Source organism: Diceros bicornis, chromosome 8 (genome assembly GCF_020826845.1).
Source record: "Diceros bicornis minor isolate mBicDic1 chromosome 8, mDicBic1.mat.cur, whole genome shotgun sequence".
Lineage (NCBI taxonomy): Eukaryota > Metazoa > Chordata > Mammalia > Perissodactyla > Rhinocerotidae > Diceros > Diceros bicornis.
In genome coordinates this window covers 2,745,630-2,765,648 of record NC_080747.1, presented here as the reverse complement: position 1 = coordinate 2,765,648, position 20,019 = coordinate 2,745,630, and the positions used below count along the sequence as shown (strand labels likewise).

Here is a 20,019-nt window from a genome sequence, read left to right as displayed (position 1 = left end):
GGGGCCGAGGCAAAGACCCCATCACAGCCAGGCCCACCCCAACGCCCCGGGAGAGGGGGCCTCGAATCAGCTCAGGGCTGGGGAGGTCAGGGGCTCTGACCCGAGGGGATGGGAGCACAGCCTCAGCACTGAGCACCAGCAAGGGCCGCCGAACGCAGGGCCATGTGGCCACAGGGCTCAGCTTTGGGACGCGGCCTCGGCCCGCATCCGTAAGAGGATGACGGCCGTCCTCATGCCATGTGAGGATGAAGGGGGTGCTGCTACGGTGACCAGCACCAACAGTGGGTGTTCTGAGACGCTGGGTCCGGGACATGAGATGGTGGGTGCGGGCTCAGAGTGGACGTCAACCCAGAGGGGCGTGCCCTCCATCCCTTCCCGCCCTATCCCTGGCCTCTGCATCCTTCCCTCTCTTCTCCACCAGTTTCCCTCCAATCCAGCCCCAGCGTCCTTGGTGTGGGAGGCTCTACCTTCCCTAGATTCCATGGCGCTCTACCACAGGGGCTGCTTTCTCTACTGCTCCTGGGCATGCAGTAAAACCCAGGAAGGGCTCAATGACCACCAAGTCCACTTGCAGACTCAAGTGGTGTTGGGGACCCACTGTCAACTCCCCTGCAGCGCAGAAGGGCCCTCCCTCCACCGGCGTCCTCCAGGGCCGGGGCTGGGAGCACCCCCCTCAGGGATCTGATACTGAGATAAAACCCACATAGGGGGCTGCAAATTGCCGCTCCACCCCTCACCCCTATCCAGAGACAAAGACCAACCCCAGGGCTGCTCTTCGGGAGGGCCACCCTCCCAGGAGACTCTCTGGAGGTTGCCCAGGCCCCGGCTCACCACTGTCCCACCAAGCAACACCCACCCGACAGCCAACCCCACCTCCAGCCACAGCTGGCCAAAGCCTCTTCCACGTCCGTGGGCCTTTGCCCCGCTGCCCCTGCCCTCCGCCTGGCGAGTGCCCCCCATTCCCTGCCCACTAGGGGACCCTCTGTCTCCTCCATCAGGCCCCCTGGAGTTCCCCAGGACAAGGCCCCGCACAGCATCAGGCAGGGGTCTGGGCACCAACCACCAACTGGATGAACGACCTGGGCATGGAGCCCAGCCCCCTGGAGGGGGAGCTGAGGCCCAGCAGGAAGTGAGCATGTCCCCCGCCAAAAACAGGGGGTGCCCAGAGCAGGCTCAGCAGAAGAGACAAAGGAGAGGACCCAGGAGCAGAACAGGGAGGGCACCCCCCCCTTCCCTGGGAAATGACAGACACGCCAGGCGCCCCGGAAGACGCCCTGGCAGCCCCACACGTGTGAGGCAGCGAGCACGCACGCCCCCAGCATCCCACACAGACCCCTGGGGCCTGGGCCGGCTCCAGGGCACCTGTCTCAGCAAACAGCTGCAGCCGAACAGCTCTGCGCTCCGCTGCGCCTGAATCCCGCGCTGAAGCTGAAGATGCCCGGCTTCGGGCTCCCTGCGCCTCCTCCCAGGCTTGGGGCGCTGGATGAGCGGGGAGAGCCTGGGTGGTCCACTCTCTCCTCCGGGTTCTGTTCCCCCACACCACGTGGACTTCACCTTTCTCAGACACAAAAGCAGCATTCTGCTCCTACCTGGCAGCCCAGCCCCTGCTCCCCCTGGGGAAGGTGGAAGGGCGCCTGGGGTCAACACCGCCTGGAACCCCCATGCGGATTCGAATTCAATGACGCTACTCACGCACCAGGCGCACAGGAGCCTAACTTCCCGGGGTGCCCCCCTGGTGCGCGACGGGGGAGGGGAAGCGAACAGGCTCCTGACTGCGGCCCCTCCAGCCACCACTGCCCCCCGCAGGCCCCTCCGGGCCTCAATCTGCCCTTCTGGAAAGGGAGTCCCCGCGGGCCCGGGGTCTGCGCCGGCGGGAGGGTCCCGGCCCCGGCGTCCGCGGCAGGAGCAGGCCGAGGCCGGAGCGCTCTCCGGTTACAGCCCTCGCCCGGCGCCGCCGGCTATTTCGGGCGAGCTGGCCGCGCTCCGGGCGGCCGCGCCGGAGGCCGCCGGGCCCGCTCCTCCGCGCCCGCGCCCGCGCCCGCGCCCGCTCACCTGCCACCGGCGACGGCTTGCGCAGCACCAGCCACCTACTCTTCCACTGCAGGGACAGAGGGAGCGTGAGCGGCCGCCCGCGCCCGCCCCGCCCCGCGCCCGCCGCGCGCCCCCACCTTCTTGCCGTCCCGCAGCTTGACCTGGCCCTCCACCAGCGCCGCCTCGGTCATCTTCTGTCATGGTTCCCGCGGCGCCCGCCGCGCCTCGCCCGCCGCCCCGCGGCCGCCCCAGCCCAGGGTCACTTTCAAAATAGCTCCGGGAGGGCCCTGGGCTGGGCCGGCGAGGGCGGGCCGGCGGGCGGGGCGGCGGGCGGGGCGCGGGGCTCCCCGCCGCCGGGTGGGGCGTCCCTGCCGAGGTGCGCGCCCCGCCACCCCGCGGCCCCTCCGCGCCCCTGCGCGGCCGGGGCAACGGGCGCAGCGGGCGCCTGAGGCCACCGGAGCACCCCTCCAGAACCAGGTTCCGTCTGGGGCTCCGACACTGCTCAGCGGGGGGAGGGAGGTGCTTCTCTTCCAAAAGCAAACAACCCAACAGAAAGGGGACACTCCTGTGTCCTTGCTTCCCAATTTTAAAGTTTGTCTTCAACCAACCTGCCTTCACCCTCTGGCACCTGCCCCTCCCACCACCTCAGGGCTGTCACCAGACACCCTGACAACAGACTGACGCTGGGACCACCCTGGCCAGGACACTGCCTAGCCCCCAGCCCTCCAGCCCCCTGCCCCCTTCGCCCAGGCCGCCCCCACCCCCCAAGCAGGGTGATGGAGGGGGGTCCTTTTGTGTCCCTAGGCAGCATGGACCCAGTGCAGGTTGCTGCCTGGTGGTGGGTGGGCTGGGGACCCACTGTGCACCACAGTGCCCCAGGTCCCCATGTCTGGTCTCCCCACCCCTGGCTGAGAGCTGTCCCACTAAAGGTGATCTTACAACCCCCTCCCGTAAGGGGGGATGGCCCTGAGGAGCTGTGCTGTTCTGTAAGGGCCCACTGGGAGTCCCCTTCGAGGGGGCCCTCCCAGCTTCTGGATTTCCCCTCCTCCACCCTGTCACTCTGGTCCAGATGCCCCCGATTCCTTCCGAGCCCAGGTGGTTCGGGAGACCTGGCAGGTCTACACCCTGGACGTCAGCCCCCATCTCTAAGACGATCTCCCACACCCACGAGTTCAGGAGCATCCAACAGATAAGGGGATGCTGGCAGAGGTAGGGGCAGCACCCTAGAGAAGTGATGTGCCCTACTCAAGGTCCCATCCTCAGGGGCTTGCCTTCCAGGGGGGTAAGAGGGAAGAGAGAAACAGTGTGCTGTTATCTGCATGGGCAAGACGAGCTGACTCCCACGGGGCATCTGTGTGGGTCGTTGTCCCCGTCCAGGCCCCCAGGGCTGGGTCCTGTCACTCACAGAGGATGGAGCTGACGCTTAGAGCCATGAGGTCTCCCCAACCAAGACTGACCCGTGTCGGCTGAGCCCAGAGTGGGAGCCTTGGGGGCAGGCAGAGCCCTGGGCTGGAGTCCCAGCTCAGCAGCCACCATGCTGAGTGCAGAGGACAGGTCCACGCCCTCCGGGCACCCCCTTCCCACTGTCCCTGGGGATCTGAGAGTGCAGGCCCCTGGTGGGCCACAAGCTTGATTCTGATGCCCCGCGGATGTCTTGCTGGGGCCTAATGCAGAGCAGGGCCACACCAGGCCCAGGAAGCAGCTCTGTGTCTCCCCTTGTCTCGTCCCCTCCACCCACCCCCCATGTCACGTGTGGGCCACCAGCTGCCTTCCACAGAGCAGTTGCCCAGCCATAGAGCTCCATTCATGCTCCCCATACATCTCAGGCCCCCAGGGGCTGGCCCGGGGACAGCCGCTGTGGAGCCGGATGGCGGACAGGGACTGTGGCCACTGACACATCCGCCGCCCCGGGTGCCTGGCACATGGTCGTCCCTGCAGGGAGGGGCAGTGCCCTGCTGCATTCCTGAGCGCTGGCCCCAGCCCAGGCTCCTGCCACGCCTGCAGCTGCACCTGCTCCCGCACTGGCCCCAGGAAATGTGGGCTGCGGCAGGGACAGACAGCTCCCCTCCCCCTCTGTGCCGCGCCAGGGCCGCAGACAGGCGGGCGAGCTTCCTGCCCGGCTCTGCTCCCAGACCCTGGGTCGGCTCCCGGCCTGTCTGCTCCCCAGTGCCTGCTGTAGACTAAATGTTCGTGTCCCCCCAAATTCGGGTGTTGAAGCCCAAGCCCCAAAGGGATGGTGTTAGGAGGTGGGGCCTGGGAGAGGGTCAGGTCATGGGGGTGGAGCCCCCACGATGGGATTAGTGTCCTTGTAAGAAGAGACACGAGAGAGATGGTCCATCTCCAACACTGCAGGAAGGCGGCTGTCTGCACACCTGGAAGGTGTTTGGCACACCGGAACCCAACCGTGCTGGCCCCCGGTCTCTGACTTCCGATGTCCAGGACGGTGAGAAACAGCCGTCTGTTGTTTCAGCCACCCAGTCTATGGTATTTTTGTTACAGCAGCCCAAGCCGACTAAGAGTTTCCCCAGCTGTTACAGCCAGAGTTGCTGTTTGCGAGTGGCAGAAACTGGCCCCTAAAGCAGGAAGGAATTTGCTGGAAGAATGTCAGGCCTCTGGTAAACCCAGGGGAGGCTGGAGAGCCATGGAAGCCTCAGGAGTCAGGGCAGCAGGGAAGCACAGCCACTTTCCTGAGACAGGATGGCACCCCAGCCCTGCACCACACACAGCTGGACTCCACAGCCGTGGGGCATGGCTGTCACCTTCCAAGAAGCCGTGGGTCACAGCTGTACCACTGACTGACCACACAGCCACGGGTGCCACCTCATGGCCGGGGACACTGCCACCACTATGAGACTGTGGCCATAGGGAGCTGTTGCCCCATCAGTGGCTCTACAGCCACGGGACCTGCAGCCAGAGACTGGACTATACCTGCCGCTCACAACCCAAGTTGAACTTTAACCATCACACCGTCCTTCTGGCCTCAGTGTCGTCTTCTACCCCGACATTATTACAATGAGCCCCTGATGAGATTATGCATATGAGGGTCTTTCAAAATGATCATGTGTTTTACAAACACAAGGGGGTGATGGGGACCAGGGACGGGCTGCCTTGTCTTGTATCTCCAGGTACTCGGTGTGGCTGGAGAAAACCACACACGGCCCGACCATGGCAAGCCCTTGCCTGCGTCCCCCCACCCATTCACTCGTTTCCAGTTCCCAGCTCTCCCAGTGAGGTGGGGCCGTTTGAAGGGGTTCTGGCCAGTGGAGTGTGGGTGGAGGTGATGACCACCGCTTCCAGGCCCAGCCATAGGGATGCCCTGTGCCATCTTCCACACGCTTGTCATTCATCGTGTGATGAGATGGACTGTTATGGACTGAACTGTGTCCCCGAAATTCACATGTGAAGCCCTAACCTGCAATGTGACTGTATATGGAGACAGGGTCTTTAAGGAGGTGATTAATGTGAAATGAGGTCATGAGGGTGGGGCCTTGATCCCATACAACTATGGCCTTATAGGTAGAGGGAGAGACACCAGAGATCTCTCTCTCGGCGCACACAGAGAAAGGCCAGGTGAGGACACAGCAGGAAGACAGCCATCTGCAAGCCAGGAGAAGAGGTCTCACCAGAAACCAACCTCGCTGGATCTTCAGCCTCCAGAACTATGAGAAAATCCATGTCTGTTGTTTAAACCCCCCAGTCTGTGGTATTCTGTGATGGCAGCCAAGCAGACTAGCGCAGAGAGTGTGGCAGATTGTTTGAAAAACTGGCTGTAAATAGTCCCCTCCCTGCACCACACCCCTTGAAATGTGACCACGTACCTCCTCCCACTAAGAGATGGAGTCTGTCTACGCCTGGAATCTGGCTTGCTTTGACAAACGAAACACGATGGAAACGCTCAGGTCCACTCTTTCTTTGGAGCCCAGCCTCCATTGCACGAGCAAGCCCAGGCTAGGCTGCTGGATGATGGCAGACATGTGGCCGAGTCACCCCATGGCCCCAGCCAACAGCCAGTCAGCCCCCAGGAGCACAGTGGCCTAAGACCCACTGATGCCTCCAGATATGTGGAGGAGCGGCCCGGCCCAGAAGAACCCCCAGGCCGAGCCCAGCTCGAGTTACCAGCCCCCAGAGCTGTGGGCTCAGTGCACAGCTGTTGTTTTATGTCACGGAGCTGTGAGGTCATTTGTGACATGGAATAAGGCGTTCTGATATAGGAAGGGTCAGTAGTGGACTCCAGGCATCAGGGGACATTGGAAGCTCTAGACAGAAGGAGCCTGGGTCCCTGAGTCGCCCTGGGAAGGCCACCAGCAGACATCCAAGCTGAGCATGAAGTCCCACCCCCGCGAGCCGGACAGAAGAGGAGAAGCCCACGCCTGCACCTGTCGTGGTGACACCACAGCCCGTCAAACAAAGACCACAAAAGCCACCGAGGAAAAAGTTATTCACAAAAGAACAACAATTGGCCCGAAAGCCGATTTCTCAACAGTAGCAGTGGAAGCCAGGGACAGTGGCACACCTTCCAGGGCTGACAGAAAACGACCACATCGGAGATTAAGTGATGAGAACACCGTGAACGGCTTTCTGGCAATAAATGTGAAAGTTTAGACAGATAGGTTCATAAAAGCATAACTTCCTGGAACTGGCTCAGGAAGAAACAGAATTCTCAACGAGTCCCGTGACTGTTAAGATATTGAGTCTGTAGTGAAATATCGTCCTGTGAAGAGAACACTGGGCACGGGCATTTATAGGGAATGCGACCAAACTTGCAAAGAACAGATCATTCCCGCTTTAGCCGGGGTCTTCCAGTGAATGATAAAAGAAGGGATACTCTCGAACTCACTCTCCGAGGCTGGTGTCGCCTTGATGACAGTCGTTCCAAGAGTATAAGAAAGGAAAATTATGGGCCGATCTCACTCAGAAACATAAATGTAAAATCCTAAACAAAACAGTAAATCCAAAAAAAGCTTGTAAGTAATGCAGCACGCATCAGCCAGAGCCCCAGCAGGCTGGCATGATATGAGGACAGGACAATGTGAGGCGGGCTACTTACAAACGTGTGGTCGTGGAGGGGTCACCAGTAGCCCTGGGCGAGTTAGAGGAGGTGTGGGTGCCACCTCCAGACCCCAGGGAGTGGTCGCCAAACCACGAAGGAGGGACCCCTGATGTCTCGGGAGGAGCTCTGACCTTCAGTCAAGGGATCTGAGTGTGCTGGTTTGCTAGGGGCACGGCAACAAAGCAGCACAGGCTGGGGCTTGCACAACAGAAACCGACGTCTCACCGTTCTGGAGGCCAGACGGCCGAGATGGCAAGGGCACAGGGCTGTTCCTTCGGGGCGTGAGGGAGCACCTGCCCCAGGCCTCTGTCCCTGGCTTGCAGACGGCCACCATCCCCCACCCACCCCGTGGCACTTCACATCATCTTCCTTCTCCGTGTGTCTCTGTCCAAACGTCCCCTTCTTATAAGGACACGGTCATGTTGGTTCAGGGCCCACAGTAGTGACCTCACCTTAGCTTGACCCCCTCTGTAGAGACCTTCTCTCCAAATAAGGTCACATTCTGAGGTCCTGAGGGTTAGGGCTCCAACATACGAATTTTAGGAGGACACAATTCAACCTCTAACACTGAGATGACCCCAAAAGGAGGGAGCCAGGGAAGTCAACATCCCAATCACACTCTCCTCCCTCTTCTGACCTCCTGCTGGGGCTCCCCCGTGGCCCAACAGAAACCCAAAGGGCACAGGAGGCCACTGGTGCAGTTGATCAGAATCAGCCTCCTGGGGCAGGGTGCAGGTGGAGAAGGCGGGAAGAAACCCAGAGGGGCAAATGGGAGACACGCGGCTCACACTGTGCCTCAGCACAGCCCACTCCAGGAATGCAAGGTCGGCTTGACACTAGACAATCTGTGAATGCAAGTTCCTCTTTCACAGAGCCACCCGCAGCACTCACAGGGAGGAGGGCCAGGGAGAGCTCACATTACTCGAGGGTTGCGGGGGACTGAGCGATACGGCTCCCGGAGGCCCAGAACGGGCTGTCGAGGCCCCACATTCATGAGTAGGAGCTACTCCACTCTCCGTGCTCCCGTGGCAAGGGCACCAGCCTCCATCCCCCAGTTGCTGCCCCAGCTGTGGTCAACACAGTGGGAGGCTTTAGCAGCGAGTTTCAGCCAGCTTGTGGGCTCTGGGGCATTGGGCAATGGGGAAAGGGGCCTAGGCACACCCCGCTGGATGCCCTGCCAGTACCGGCCTCTCTTCCCCTGCTGTCAGAACCCTGGCTTTGTTTGGGACAGTGCACGCCCCTCATGACTGTCTGATCCAGTCACAACAATCCTGTTCCCTGCCCTCCCAGCCTCCTTTGCAGCTAGGTGTGGCCAGAGCTCCAAAGTATGAGTGAAGGGAGGAGGGGCAGTTTGGGAGAGAACATTCTAGGCGGCAGGGAGAACAGCATGCGCAAGGGCCCCTGGTCAGTTTCATGAACAGAAGGGAGGCCAGAGTGGCCAGAGCACAGACTGGGGGGCAGGGTGGGGCAGAAGAGGGGCTGGAGGGAGGGGATCAGACCTCAGAGATTAGGGGAGGCTCCACGGCAGGTGTGGGGGGCAGTGACATGGAGAAAGCCCTGGCCTGTCACCTGGACAGAGGGAGCAAGACCTGGTCCAGGGTGGGGGCCGTGGAGATGACAGGAGAGGAGGTGGCTTCAGGGGTCAAGGGGCAGGAGAGGCAGGTGGGGTCTGTGTGGAGGAGGACCCCTGCCCTTCTGGGCTGCTCTGGGTGGAGGGTCCCATTCCCAGAGGAGTGTGGGTGGGTCTGGACGCACTGAACACGGGGCTGCCTTCCTGCCCCCCGACACCCGGGGCTCCCAGCTCCCCGAGGCACCCAGTGCTGGGCACCAGCCACACTGCCCACGACTCTCCACAGCATCTCTCTGTCCCGCCCCCACACACCCAGTGTCATCACATCCCCACCCTGCTGAAACCCCACCAGGGACCCTTGGGACACACCAGCTCCTCACTGCAGCCCACGGGCCCGGGTGGGCTGCCCCTCATAGCCCCCACAACCCCACCCTCTCTGGCCTCCAGCCACGCTTCCCTATTTTGACTCAAATAAGCCACTCTGTTGTGGCCGCAGGACATTTGCATGTGTTGCTCCCTCTGCCTGGAATTCTCCTCCCTTCTGGGATCTAAGATTCCTTCCCCACCAGGTCCTGCATGGTTGGGCAGAGGGACGGCTCCAAGAAGTCCAGTTACCAGGAGCCACCCACTACCCTTGACCCAGCCTGGCATCTGTTGGCCGGGTTTCTTTCAGAGGAAGTCTCCAGCTTTCCCCTCCTGGACAATATGGCGAGGGAGCGCTACAGTCAGGCTGCCCTCCCGAAGCACAAGGATGGCCAGTGGGTGTTCCCGGCTGCCCTGTCTGAAGTTTTAACACCCCATGTACTACTCGGCTTGGGCCCTGCCCTGGCCTTGTGGCCTGGACTCGGCTTCCGTGGCCTGCTCTGGGACAACCTTGCGTGCCTGGACCTGAGCCCCACTTGCCTAGGGGCAGGCCTGAGGGGCGTGGGCCTGAGAGGGGCTGGGACTGGACCCCCTGCCCTGACTCCCTGGGCCACAGGGCCAGACCCTCCCTGTGGGGTCGCAGGCTCCCCTCTCCACTGAGGCAGGCAGCTGGGGTGCTGCTCCAGGTCCCCAGCCGGAGGCCACGGCATCCAGGAGTGTGGCCTGGGCGGTGGCCTGGGAGGGAGGGCTGAGCTGGGGCAGCAGGACAGGCAGCAAGGGCCAGGTTCCTGGAAACGTCTTTATTGCCAGCGAGGCGGGGAACGGTGCGGAGGCAGGATGCCCCCCGGGGGTCTCAGGAGCGATCCTCAGGCCGCTTAGGGGGCCGAATCCGGTCGTTGATCCAGTCCACGTAATTGGCCACGCGGGTGTAGACACCAGGCTTATTGAGGCGCCCGCAGCCGTCGCCCCAGCTGATGATGCCGTACAGGTGGGCCACACCGTTCTTCTCACAGGCCAGGGGCCCGCCAGAGTCCCCCTGCCGCGGAGCAGCCAGTCAGGGCCAGGGCCGGCTGGGGAGACCCGTGGTCAGCGTCTCTGCACCCCAGAACAGCCCCACCGCCTCCTGTCTCGGCCTCCCTCACCCCAACCCCGAAAATGTCCTCAGAGGAGCTAAAGCCCAGAAGAGTCCCAGCCGCACCCCTGGGACACAGGAGCCCCAGGAGCTCTCAGGGTGGGCTCCTCACAGCGTGGGGGACGGATGGCGAAGGTATTTCCCAGTGGGGAGCTGTCCCTCTTTCCCCGAAGCTCGTAGACAGGCGGCCATCTCATTCCTGGCCGCTGTGTCAGCGTCTGGCCAGTCACTCCCGTTCCTAAAGCCCCGCCGTGGCTCCCTCTCACCTCCGTGCCCAGCGAGGCGCTCCTCAGTCTGGCCCCCCAGCCCCCAGCAGCCCACGTGGATCAGGGGGCCCCCTGTGTTCCGGCACATACTCTCTCCCCTGCTTGAAATGCCCTCCTCACCACCTGGCAAACTCCTATTCACCCCTCAGGACAGGTGCAAACGCCCTCCTCCATGAAGCCATCCTTGACTGCCCCCAGGGCGCTCGCTGTACCACGTGGTCCAGTGTCAAGCTCCCCCCTCCTTGCCAATTCTGAGTTGTGTGACCTTGGAAGAGTGATTGGACTTCTCTTGGCCTCAGTTTCCCCACCTATAAGATGGGAGTAGAGCAGCTCCTCCGTCTCAGGGTTGATGTGCAGCCTAAACGAGACCTCGCCCATGGAGCCCCCGATAAGTGTTAATTATTGGGACTGGCTGATCGATTGAGCCCACGTGGGAGAACTCTGGATGAAGAGGGGTTGGGCCTTTGGTGTCCTGCGGACAGCCCTGCCCTTGGCTGGACAGCTGGGCCATGTCCGGCTTTGTGACGCCAGCCCCTCCCTGGGACTCCAGTCCACAAGAGGAGGGGTCTCCCTCCCCCGCTCAGAGGGCCTCCAGAAGGAGCAGCTGACCAGCGGGCATGCTCTCCGCCTTGGCTCCTGGCTAGCCCTGCGGCTTGGGTCCCTTTCAGCTCTGAGCTCCCGGGGGCGGCCGTAGGTCCTGGCTCACCTGGCAAGCGTCTGACTTGCAGTCGAAGTAGCCGGCGCACAGCATGTTGGGGCTGATGTCGGCCCCGTAGACCTCCGGGCTGCTGCACTTGTGGTCGGCGACCAGGGGCACCAGCGCCTCCCGCAGGGAGCTGGAGTAGCCGCTCACGTCTGCAGACGCAGTGCTCTCAGGGTGCGGAGGCCCACCGTGCCAGCCACCACCCCCCAGGCGCCACGTGGGTAGGCTGCTCCCACCCTTACTCACTCTCGTTCTGGTGGCCCCAGCCCGAAATCTGGCACTTGTGTCCAGCAGGGAATGGGCTGCCGGGCTCAGGCAGGCAGATGGGCTGGACAAACTGGGAGCGGACGGCACAGCGGTCCCCCTTCTTCTTCAGCCGGATCAGGACTGGGCGGGAGAGAGGACAGAGGTCAGCCTGGGGTGTGGAGGTCATGATGGTTGGAGGGTGGCCACTGAGTCACACGGTGGTGCAGCCCCTACTGGGCAGAGGGGCTGTGGCCCAGGAGACCCAGGAGGGCGCAGAGGGCTGGCCCAGGGCTTCCTCCCGCCAGGCCGAGGCCACTCTGCCACACGGCACCCTTGCGGCCCTGGACCCCCCTCCCCCCCCCTCCTCTTTCCCGTCTCTTCTCCCTCTGCCCTCCCCTCGTTTCCCTCCCCTCCCTCTCCCCCTCCTCCCTTTCCTCCCCCTCCTTCCCACCGTGTCTGAGGCCTTCCTGGTGCCCACCCCTGCCTCTCTCCCGGCTCTGGCCCAGGTGTGCCGAGCACACATCCCCAGCCCCGCTGTACCCCACCATGTCCCGAGCCTCACCGAGGTCGTGGTCACTGGGATTGAACACCGAGTACAGGGGGTACAGGATGTACTTCTCGATGCCAAATGTCTGTGTAACGTCCGTTGTACGGTTGAAGAAGTGCTGACCCAGGACCACCGAGACACTGTCCCTGGGGGGGCTGTGCAGGGGAAGCTGGAGGCAGCGTGACCCCGGCCTTCTCCTCGGGCCCCTGAGGTTGGCTCTCCCCCGACCCATGGTGCCCATTGCATGCCAGATACAGCCCCAGGAGGGCGAGGCAGCGCAGGCCACCGCAGCCCCGGGGAAAGGCTAAGCAGGGGTGGGCGGGTGGGCAGTAGTGACAGCAGGGAGCGGTGGGCTGCAGCCACACCCGTAGTCCTGGGCGGCACCATCTCTAACTCCACCCCTTTAGTCACCCCGGGTGGGCCTCATGCCGGGCGGGGTGGGGGTGGGGGCGGAAGGTGTGGCACTGAGATTGGGCCCCAGTGGGTAGATACCCAGCTCTGCCTGCAGCCCCTGGTCCGTGTGGTGCCCCGGATACAGGCCCTTACTCCCGCTGGGCACAGATCCTGGGCCTCCTTAGTCAGCCCCTCTGCTGACCCCGAGGCACAATCTGGGCCTCCGTTTTCCCATCTGCTGTGTATGGTGTCACTCCCACCCCGGCTCAGCCCTCCTGCCTCGGACTCCACCTCCAGGCCACTGCAGGACCTTGGCCACTCAGCCCTCCCAGGCCTCAGGCCCTTCTGGAAAATGGGCTCCCACACTGAGGGCAGCCGGATGCCCAGCACACAGTGAGGCTCGGTGCCCTGGCCCCCAGGCAGGGCCAGCAGCCCAAGTCCAGGGCCACAGCCGGGGCTCCTGGGCCTCGCTCAGGCGGCCTCTTAGGGTGGATGGACAGTGAGCTCGGGGCTTGAAACCCCCAGGCCTCCGAAGGGCCCGAGGGGATGCGGTGTTCCAGGCTGAAAGAGCTGTGTGGACCTGGGGGCTGCGGTGGTGGGGGTGGGCATTGGTGCCCTCTGCATCAGCTCTGGGCAGCAGGTTCTGCCCTTTGCCCCCACTAAAGGAACACGCCCCTCCTGTGAGGCCACCTTGGTGTCCAGGAGCCTGAGCCAGCCCCTGCCCTCAACCCCGCCTGTCCACACCTGTCCTGTTTTGCCTACCTCCACCAGCCTGCTTAGCCAGACCTGGGATCAGCATGCTGGGGTCCCGCCCAGAGGGAATGGGTACACCCCCACCCCCCCCACCCCCCCTACCCCCCCCACCCCCCCCACCCCCCCACCCCCCCACCCCCCCTACCCCCCCCACCCCCCCCACCCCCGCTTGGCCGCTCCCCAACCCCTCCCTGGATGTGGGGAGTGGATGCCTGCTGCCCTCCCCCAGCCTTTTAACCCCCTCCCATCCCATTCCACGTGAGGAGGCCTCAGGGGTCCCATTTCACAGGCCCAGCAGGGAGCCTGCTGCAGGCCACACCACCGTCAGCACTGCCCACCCACGCTGTAGTCCCCGGGGTGACTGAGGGGGTGCACTGCCCGACCCTCACGCTGCCAAACCCCCAGCCCTCTCCTAGCCCCTGATCCCTGGAATGCCACTGTCAGGCCCATCCCCTCAGTTGGGGGCAGGGCCTCGCCCCCATCACCCCGGTGGGAGTGGGACAGGGGCTGGACTTTCCTTCTCCCAGCTCGCTGACCCCCTGGGTGTGTGGTCGAACTTGAACTCTGAGGCTCCGCCTGGCTGCCAGCCCCGGGCCGCCCTCCCCCGGGGACCCGCTGAGTGGGCGGGGCCTCCGATTTCCTGCCCCCAACCCCCGTGCCTCCTGCACAGCCAGGGGGCGGGGCCTGGAGGGCGGGGTCTGTGCGGGGACCAGGGACGGCTCCGCCCACCGCCCTGCTGCGCACGCGCGCTCCCCGCTCCTCCGAGAGCCGCCCCGCCCCGCCCCGCCCCGCCCTGAGCGCGATTGCCGAGAGCTCCCAGGGCAAGGACAGGACAGCCACCCGGGGCGGGGACGGGGCGGGGACGGGGCGGGTCTCTGCAGCCGCCATGCCCAGCACCGGGCTGAGCACTGAGTCCCACATGGTCAGAGGGGCGACGGAGGACGGAGGGGCCGAAGGATGGGGGTTACATGGGTAGGTGGGGACACATGGGGACACGTGGGTGATGGTTAGGAAGAAGTATGTGAGGACAGGCAGATGAGGGATGGGGAGGGAGAGTGAAGGATGGGTGAGTGGGTGGGTGGGGCTGGATGGGTGGGGAACGGGGGATGGATGGGCGGGTGGGGGATGGAGGGTAGGTGATGGGTGGATGGACAGAGGGAGGGATGGCAGTAGATGGACGGATAGGTGGATGGGGGATGGGTGAATGGGTGGGTGAGAGATAGATGGGGGATGGAGGGTAGGTGGGTAGATAGGTGGCTGAGGGAGTGGAAAGATGTGGAATGGATATGGGTATATGGCCGGGTGGGTGGGTGGAGGTGAAGGTGATGCGGGGTGGACGAGTGATGGTTTGAAGGATGGCGTAGGGGTTGTGGACACTGGGGCCAGAGCCGCTCACCTGTTGGAAAAGCAGTGGGCCGCAGACACCACCCAGCAGGTGTGGACAAGGCTCCCAGCGCAGAAGTTGTTCCCAATGTAGATGGCGGCCAGCCAGGGGTGGGAGCCGGGCAGGGAGGAGGAGCCACCGATGATGCGTGGCCGTAGGAAGCTCCTCTTCTTGTGCCGCTTGCCACAGGTCTGGCGTCCAGCTGGGGCGGGCTCAGGCAGGGTCAGCAGGACCTCGGGGGGCAGGGGCTGAATTCTGGCAAGGGATCCTGGGAGCACAGGTCACCAGGTCACACGCCAGGGCTCCTTCCACACACCCCAGGCCAGAGAGGGTCCTGGCTGGACTCACTGTCCACCGTCCTCAGGACCCCTGGTGGTTCACCCGCCTCCTGCCCCACCCCAGGCAGCTCGTCTGGAAGAGAGTCCAGGGCTTGGGTCCAGCTCTGCCCTCGTGGGCACATGATTACTCCCTGAGCCTCAGTTTCCTCATCTGTAGGATGAGGAGAACAATGTCCAGTCACAAGGCATTGTGGGAACCAGAGTGGCCTGGCACACCTGGCAGGTGTTCACGTCTCTCCCAGCAGCCTGGACCCCAGAGCCAACCCCAGGATGGTTGGAGAGCCCTGGGGCTCAGGGGTCAGAGAACGGACTGGCTTCATGGAGCTGCCCACCCCTGGGTCTGACTCCAGGGGTGCTTGCTGGACCTCGCACCCATGGTTTTGTGTTTTTTTTTTTTTTTTCGTGAGGAAGATTAGCCCTGAGCTAACATCCGTTACCGGTCCTCCTCTTTTTGCTGAGGAAGACTGGCCTTGGGCATCTGTGCCCATCTTCCTCTACTTTATATGGGACACCTGCCACAGCATGGCTTGATGAGCAGTGCGTAGGTCCATGCCTGGGATCTGAACCCACGACCCCCGCGCCGCCAAAGCAGAGCATGCAAGCTCAACCACTACACCACCGGGCCAGCCCCCTCCCACCATGTTTTTTGGGGGCCGTCCCGGCATGGTTCAGGCTGGGCGGGAGCCACCTGGAGGACCTGGTGACCGGCATGCCCGCTCTGACCCTGGTGCCAACCTCCTGCGTGGCCTTGGACCAGCCCTACTCCACTGAGCCTCAGTTTCCCCGTCTCAGGTGGAGCAGTGGTTGCCCAGAGAAGAGGCCAGGCGTGGGGGAGGGGTGGGGAGGGCGACAGGGCCTCCGCTGTGAGCTGGGTGGAGGTGGGGCCCGCTGCGCACCGCAGGCCGCCAGGCGGCAGTACTCCCAGGATAGCGCGCTGTCCTTCACCACGTAGCACCAGGGCCGCTCGTCCTTGTCTGGGTTCCTGGAGAGCACGAGAGGCGGGTGGGGGGAGCCACATTGCCCCTCAGAGAGGGCAAGCGGGAGAGAGAAATGGGGACGCCTAGCAGGGTGCGGCTTGGGACACCCCCAACAGCGTTTTGCTCGTTCTGCAGATGGACACAGTGGCCTTGGCCCCGTGGGCCTGATCCCGGCCGCAGGCTCTCCTCACGGGGACCACCTCCCAGGCCGAGCGGCCAGAAGCCCCCGGGGGCAGGCCAGGGCAGGAGGGCTCCCCCAGGACAGACCCCACCCGCCCGGGATTAGGCGGCCTGGGGCAGGCCGGGCCGGTGCTGACCTGCAGTAGGCATGGGGGCCCAGGCCGAGCAGGGCCGCGGCGCCCACGGAGTCCACGTGCAGCTCCTGGTAGAGCAGGTCGGAGTTCCAGGCCAGGCAGCTGAGGCCCGAAGCAGCAGTGCTGGCCACGCCTCGGTACTCGGTGCCGTCCCCCTTGAAGCAGCGATGGGCGGGCACTGTGGGCGGCGTGGGCTGGGTGAGCCCGGGCCCGAGGCTGCGTCCACCCTGACTCCCGGTCCCCAGGGTGCAGGGCCAGGAGACCGACCCACGTGGCTGGAAGGCCAAGCAACTCGACTCACCGATGTTGCAGAGCCGCCCGACATAGCCTGGGGGGCAGGCGCATACGGAGGTCCCCGTGGGCACGAGCAGGTGGCAGGTGCCCCCGTTCAAGCACGGGCTGCTCAGGCAAGCTGGGGGGAGGGCTCAGAAGCTAGGCCTCAGGCCTCGAGGGGCCGGCCTCGTGGGGGTGGGGTCAGGGCCTGGATCCGACCCCTGGAGCTCATCGCTGGGTGCCCCTGGGCGAGTTCCTTCCCCTCGAGTGGGGCGGGGACACGGGTCTGGAAGGCTCTGTGACCCCTCCCCCGGCCATAGGTACCTGTGTGGCGGGTGCCCTCGCACTGGACCCGGCCCCCCGCGCACTCGCACCGCTCCACCCGGCCCTGGTGCACGCGGGCCCAGCGGTCGCCCTCCTCCAAGTACTCGTAGCGCGTCTCGTCGAAGCATTTCTCTGCAGGTCGCAGAGTGAGTCCCCTGCCCCCTGCACACCACTGCCCCACGCTGGCCCCTCCCCCTGCACTCGGCGGGCACCCTCCCACCCCGTCCTCCCAGGATCCGCCCTGGCCCCCGCGGCCCGCTCACCGGTGCCACAGTCCTTGCCCGTGAAGGCCACGGGGCAGGTGCAATGGTAGGACTCGGGGGCCTGGGTGTTGGAGCACGAGCCCCCGTTGCGGCAGGGGCTGGAGGAGCAGGGATCCGGGGCAGCTGGGACACGCAGGAGGGGAGGGAGTGTCTGAGAGCCGGGCCAGTCTATGTGTCCCCCAGCCAGGACCCTCCTGCTTGCTGAGGGACGGCAGTGCCTCCATCGGGCCTGCTGCCTTAAAGCGGCCCCTCTGGGTCCCTTGGGGTGCAGGGGCCTGGGGTGGGGGGGGGCACGGGCTTCCCCAGACGCCCCACCTGGCAGTTAGACCCTGGGTGGGGACCCCTGGCTCTACACTCGGCACTCTGGAAGCCCAACCCCCCCCATCAGGCAGCATAGTCCCCTCCCATGTGCCCTGGGACCCTCATAAGCAAGCTGCCAACACTGCACCCTGCAGACCCCGCAGGTCCTCCCCGCTGTCCAGGGCTCTGCCTTTGTGGCCGCAGGGCCCGGCCAGACCACCAGAGGGCACCTTGGGCCCAGCAATGACTAAGGCAGCTGCAGCCTGGAGAGGGCAGGGTCCTGCCGGCGCGGGGCCGGGGGGGGGGGGGGGGGGGGGCAGGGGGGGGCTTCCCCCTCCACACTCCTGCAGTCTCCTGGGCTGGTGGCTTCTCTGTTGCCGCCCGGCCCACCAGGCCTGCAGTGGGATCAATCCTGGAGCCCTCTCCTGCCCTCCAGACAGCTCTGTGCTCTTGACCCCCACCTCCATCAGCACATTGACCCTGGCACCTCCCAAGCTCACCCCCAGCCCCAGGCCCCTCTAGCCAGATTCAGGCCTTCCGGACCCCCGGGCACCCACCTGGGTCCTCCCGGGGCGCGGAGAACTGCACACAGTAGCCCCAGGCCCTGTCCCGGTCATAGTTGTGAGTCGTGGCACACCTGGGGGCAATGTGTGCCGTGATGTGGGGGTCCCAGCCCCAACCCATGCAGGGCACCCCTCTGACCACTCTGGAGCTCTCTGCCATTCACTCGCTCACTCATTCATTCATTCATTCAAGACACCTGCCGTGTGACAGGCTCAGTCTGGAGCAGGGGTGGGGGCGGAGGGTGGGCAGGTCTCCAGGGTGGACAAGGCCGTGGGGACCGGGAGGAGGGGGCTGCTGGTCTGTGCTTGCTGCAGCCCGGGACCCACCATTTCCTGTGGGCGCTTCCCTCCGAAGTGCAGGAGTGGAGCATGCGGCCGCCATAGCGGAAGGGGAAGCTGCACGGCCGCCCGTCCTCGGTGAGCACTGCCGGGGGAGGTGCAAGGGTCAAGGGGCTCCCATGCCGGGCACCTCCTGACTCCTCATCGCACACCTCACTCCCCAGCGCTGCCCGTGTTCCTCCCAACCCACCCGTCCAGGTGCAGCCCGCCACCTCCTCCAGAAAGCTCTCCTGACTCACCTGGGCCCCCAGGGCTGCTGCCAGGCAGAGGAGTGAGTCCCTCACCACCAGGTCCCTCTGCCTCTGAAGCGTTCGTGTTGGGAGTCACCGACGTCACGGGGATCATGGGGGTTCCAGGGATCACTGTGGCATTAGGTTTTGGGGTTTCCGTATGGCTCTAGGAGGAGCCAAGAGGGCTGTGACCAGCGTCATTGTGGGCCGGCCCCGCCTCGGTCAGGACCCACTGGGTAGGCTTCTCGCAGCCCCAGGCCTGTTTCCATATTGGGGCCATCAGGTCTCGGAGCAGGGACCAGGGGGACACTGAACATTGAGGCCTCAGTGGGGCCCATCCCCTCCCCCTCCCGCCGAGCCCAAGGGGTTAGACGGGGCTGGCTCAGGGTCTGCCTAGGCCGGGGTAGCACTGCCCTCCAGGCCTGAATCCTGGGGAACGTTCTGGGGCAGGGACAGGAGCAGCTGTGAGGCCGTTGGAGCCCCCACCTCCAGCCTCAGACACTTGGACCCCCAGGGCCCGGGGCAGGGCCCGTCCCCCAGGCCAGCCCAGCAAGCCCACCTCACCCCTGAAGGCCAACTTTCACCATGTGGGGCCCCCACTCCTCCATATCCCTGCCCTGGCCTCTGCCCCAAGACCCAGAGTGGGCACGGGAGCCCACGGTCCCAGTGCGATGGGTCAGTGCTCACCCTGCCGGCCTGGGGCCGGGCCTCCTGAGGTGCCAGCAGCAGCAGCAGCAGCAGGGACAGCCTGGGCAGAGGGCAGGGGCTGGGGACCCAGGCCCAGCGCCCCATGGCTCCTCCTGAGCTGGCGTGAGGGGCAGCAGGAGGCAGGAGCAGAGCGGCCAGGGCCAGGGCCAGTGGGGGTCAAGGCCACCTGGAAATGATTAACCCCGGCTGTCTCCTGTGCTTGGCCCGCAAGTCCTCCGTATCTGCTGCCAGGCTCACCTCGCCCAGGACAGAGGGCCCACCTGTTCCCTCTGGCCTCAGCCGTGCTGGTCCTGGACCTGACAATGTCCTCAGGTCTCGGCTTAGAGGCCTCCTCCAGGAAGTCTTCCAGACATGGCAGGCCCCCTAGACTACAGGTCCCAGCTTCCAGTCCCCGCCTGGCCAAGGGGCTGGCCACTGCCTGTTTGTGAACTGTTCATAACCAGAGCAGCTACCAGTGCTGAGCCCTTTCAAGGGCCCGGGATGGAGGGTGGGGTGCTGGCCCCAGGGCAACAGGCCAGGCACAGAGAGGAGGGTGTGTGCACCGGCCTGTGTTACAAACAGTGACCCCAGGATGCGGACATCTGCTGCCCCCAGCACTTAAGCCTGGCCCCTCCCGGGATGCGCCTGGGATAGGGACCCTCGTGGGAGTAGAGCTGGGGGAGGTGGGCAGTACCAGAGCTGCCTGGGTGCCTGCCCTAACTTTTGGGGGTGCCCAAGAGTGTTCCCTCCCCCACCTCTCCTGGACCCGCTTGGGCACCTCCTCCAGGAAGCCTTCCCAGCCCTGGACTCCCTTGGCCCTGGGCTTCCCCCATCACAGCCTGGATGACCTCACTGTCCCCATCTCTGTCCAGGTCTGGCCCCCACCCCATCCCGAGCCCTGGCTGGGTCGGGCTGTCTCTGGGTATCTCTAGTCCCCCGCAGAGCCCTAGCCAGACACCTAGGAGCCATCAAG

The 20,019-nt window shown here is 64.6% G+C and overlaps 2 protein-coding genes across 2 annotated transcripts in view; both read right to left on the bottom strand.

The window, feature by feature from the left end:
• DOK7 (docking protein 7) overlaps positions 1–2,094 on the bottom strand; it is a 35,533-nt gene extending 33,439 nt beyond the window's left edge. The window contains 1 exon segment of the mRNA XM_058546633.1: positions 2,053–2,094. The gene's annotated coding sequence lies outside the window, so the exon portion shown is untranslated.
• Positions 2,095–9,801: 7,707 nt separating this feature from the next.
• HGFAC (HGF activator) lies at positions 9,802–19,202 on the bottom strand. The gene is made up of 13 exons (XM_058546631.1): positions 19,047–19,202; positions 18,369–18,525; positions 18,118–18,214; positions 17,785–17,864; positions 16,928–17,050; positions 16,665–16,796; positions 16,071–16,479; positions 15,673–15,758; positions 14,451–14,706; positions 11,924–12,063; positions 11,362–11,502; positions 11,119–11,267; positions 9,802–10,050 (listed from the first exon to the last, which is right to left on the bottom strand). The coding sequence occupies exons 1-13, from the start codon at positions 19,149–19,151 to the stop codon at positions 9,868–9,870; spliced, it is 2,058 nt and encodes a 685-aa protein (XP_058402614.1). The 5' UTR covers positions 19,152–19,202; the 3' UTR covers positions 9,802–9,867.
• Between the last annotated feature and the right edge of the window lie 817 nt (positions 19,203–20,019).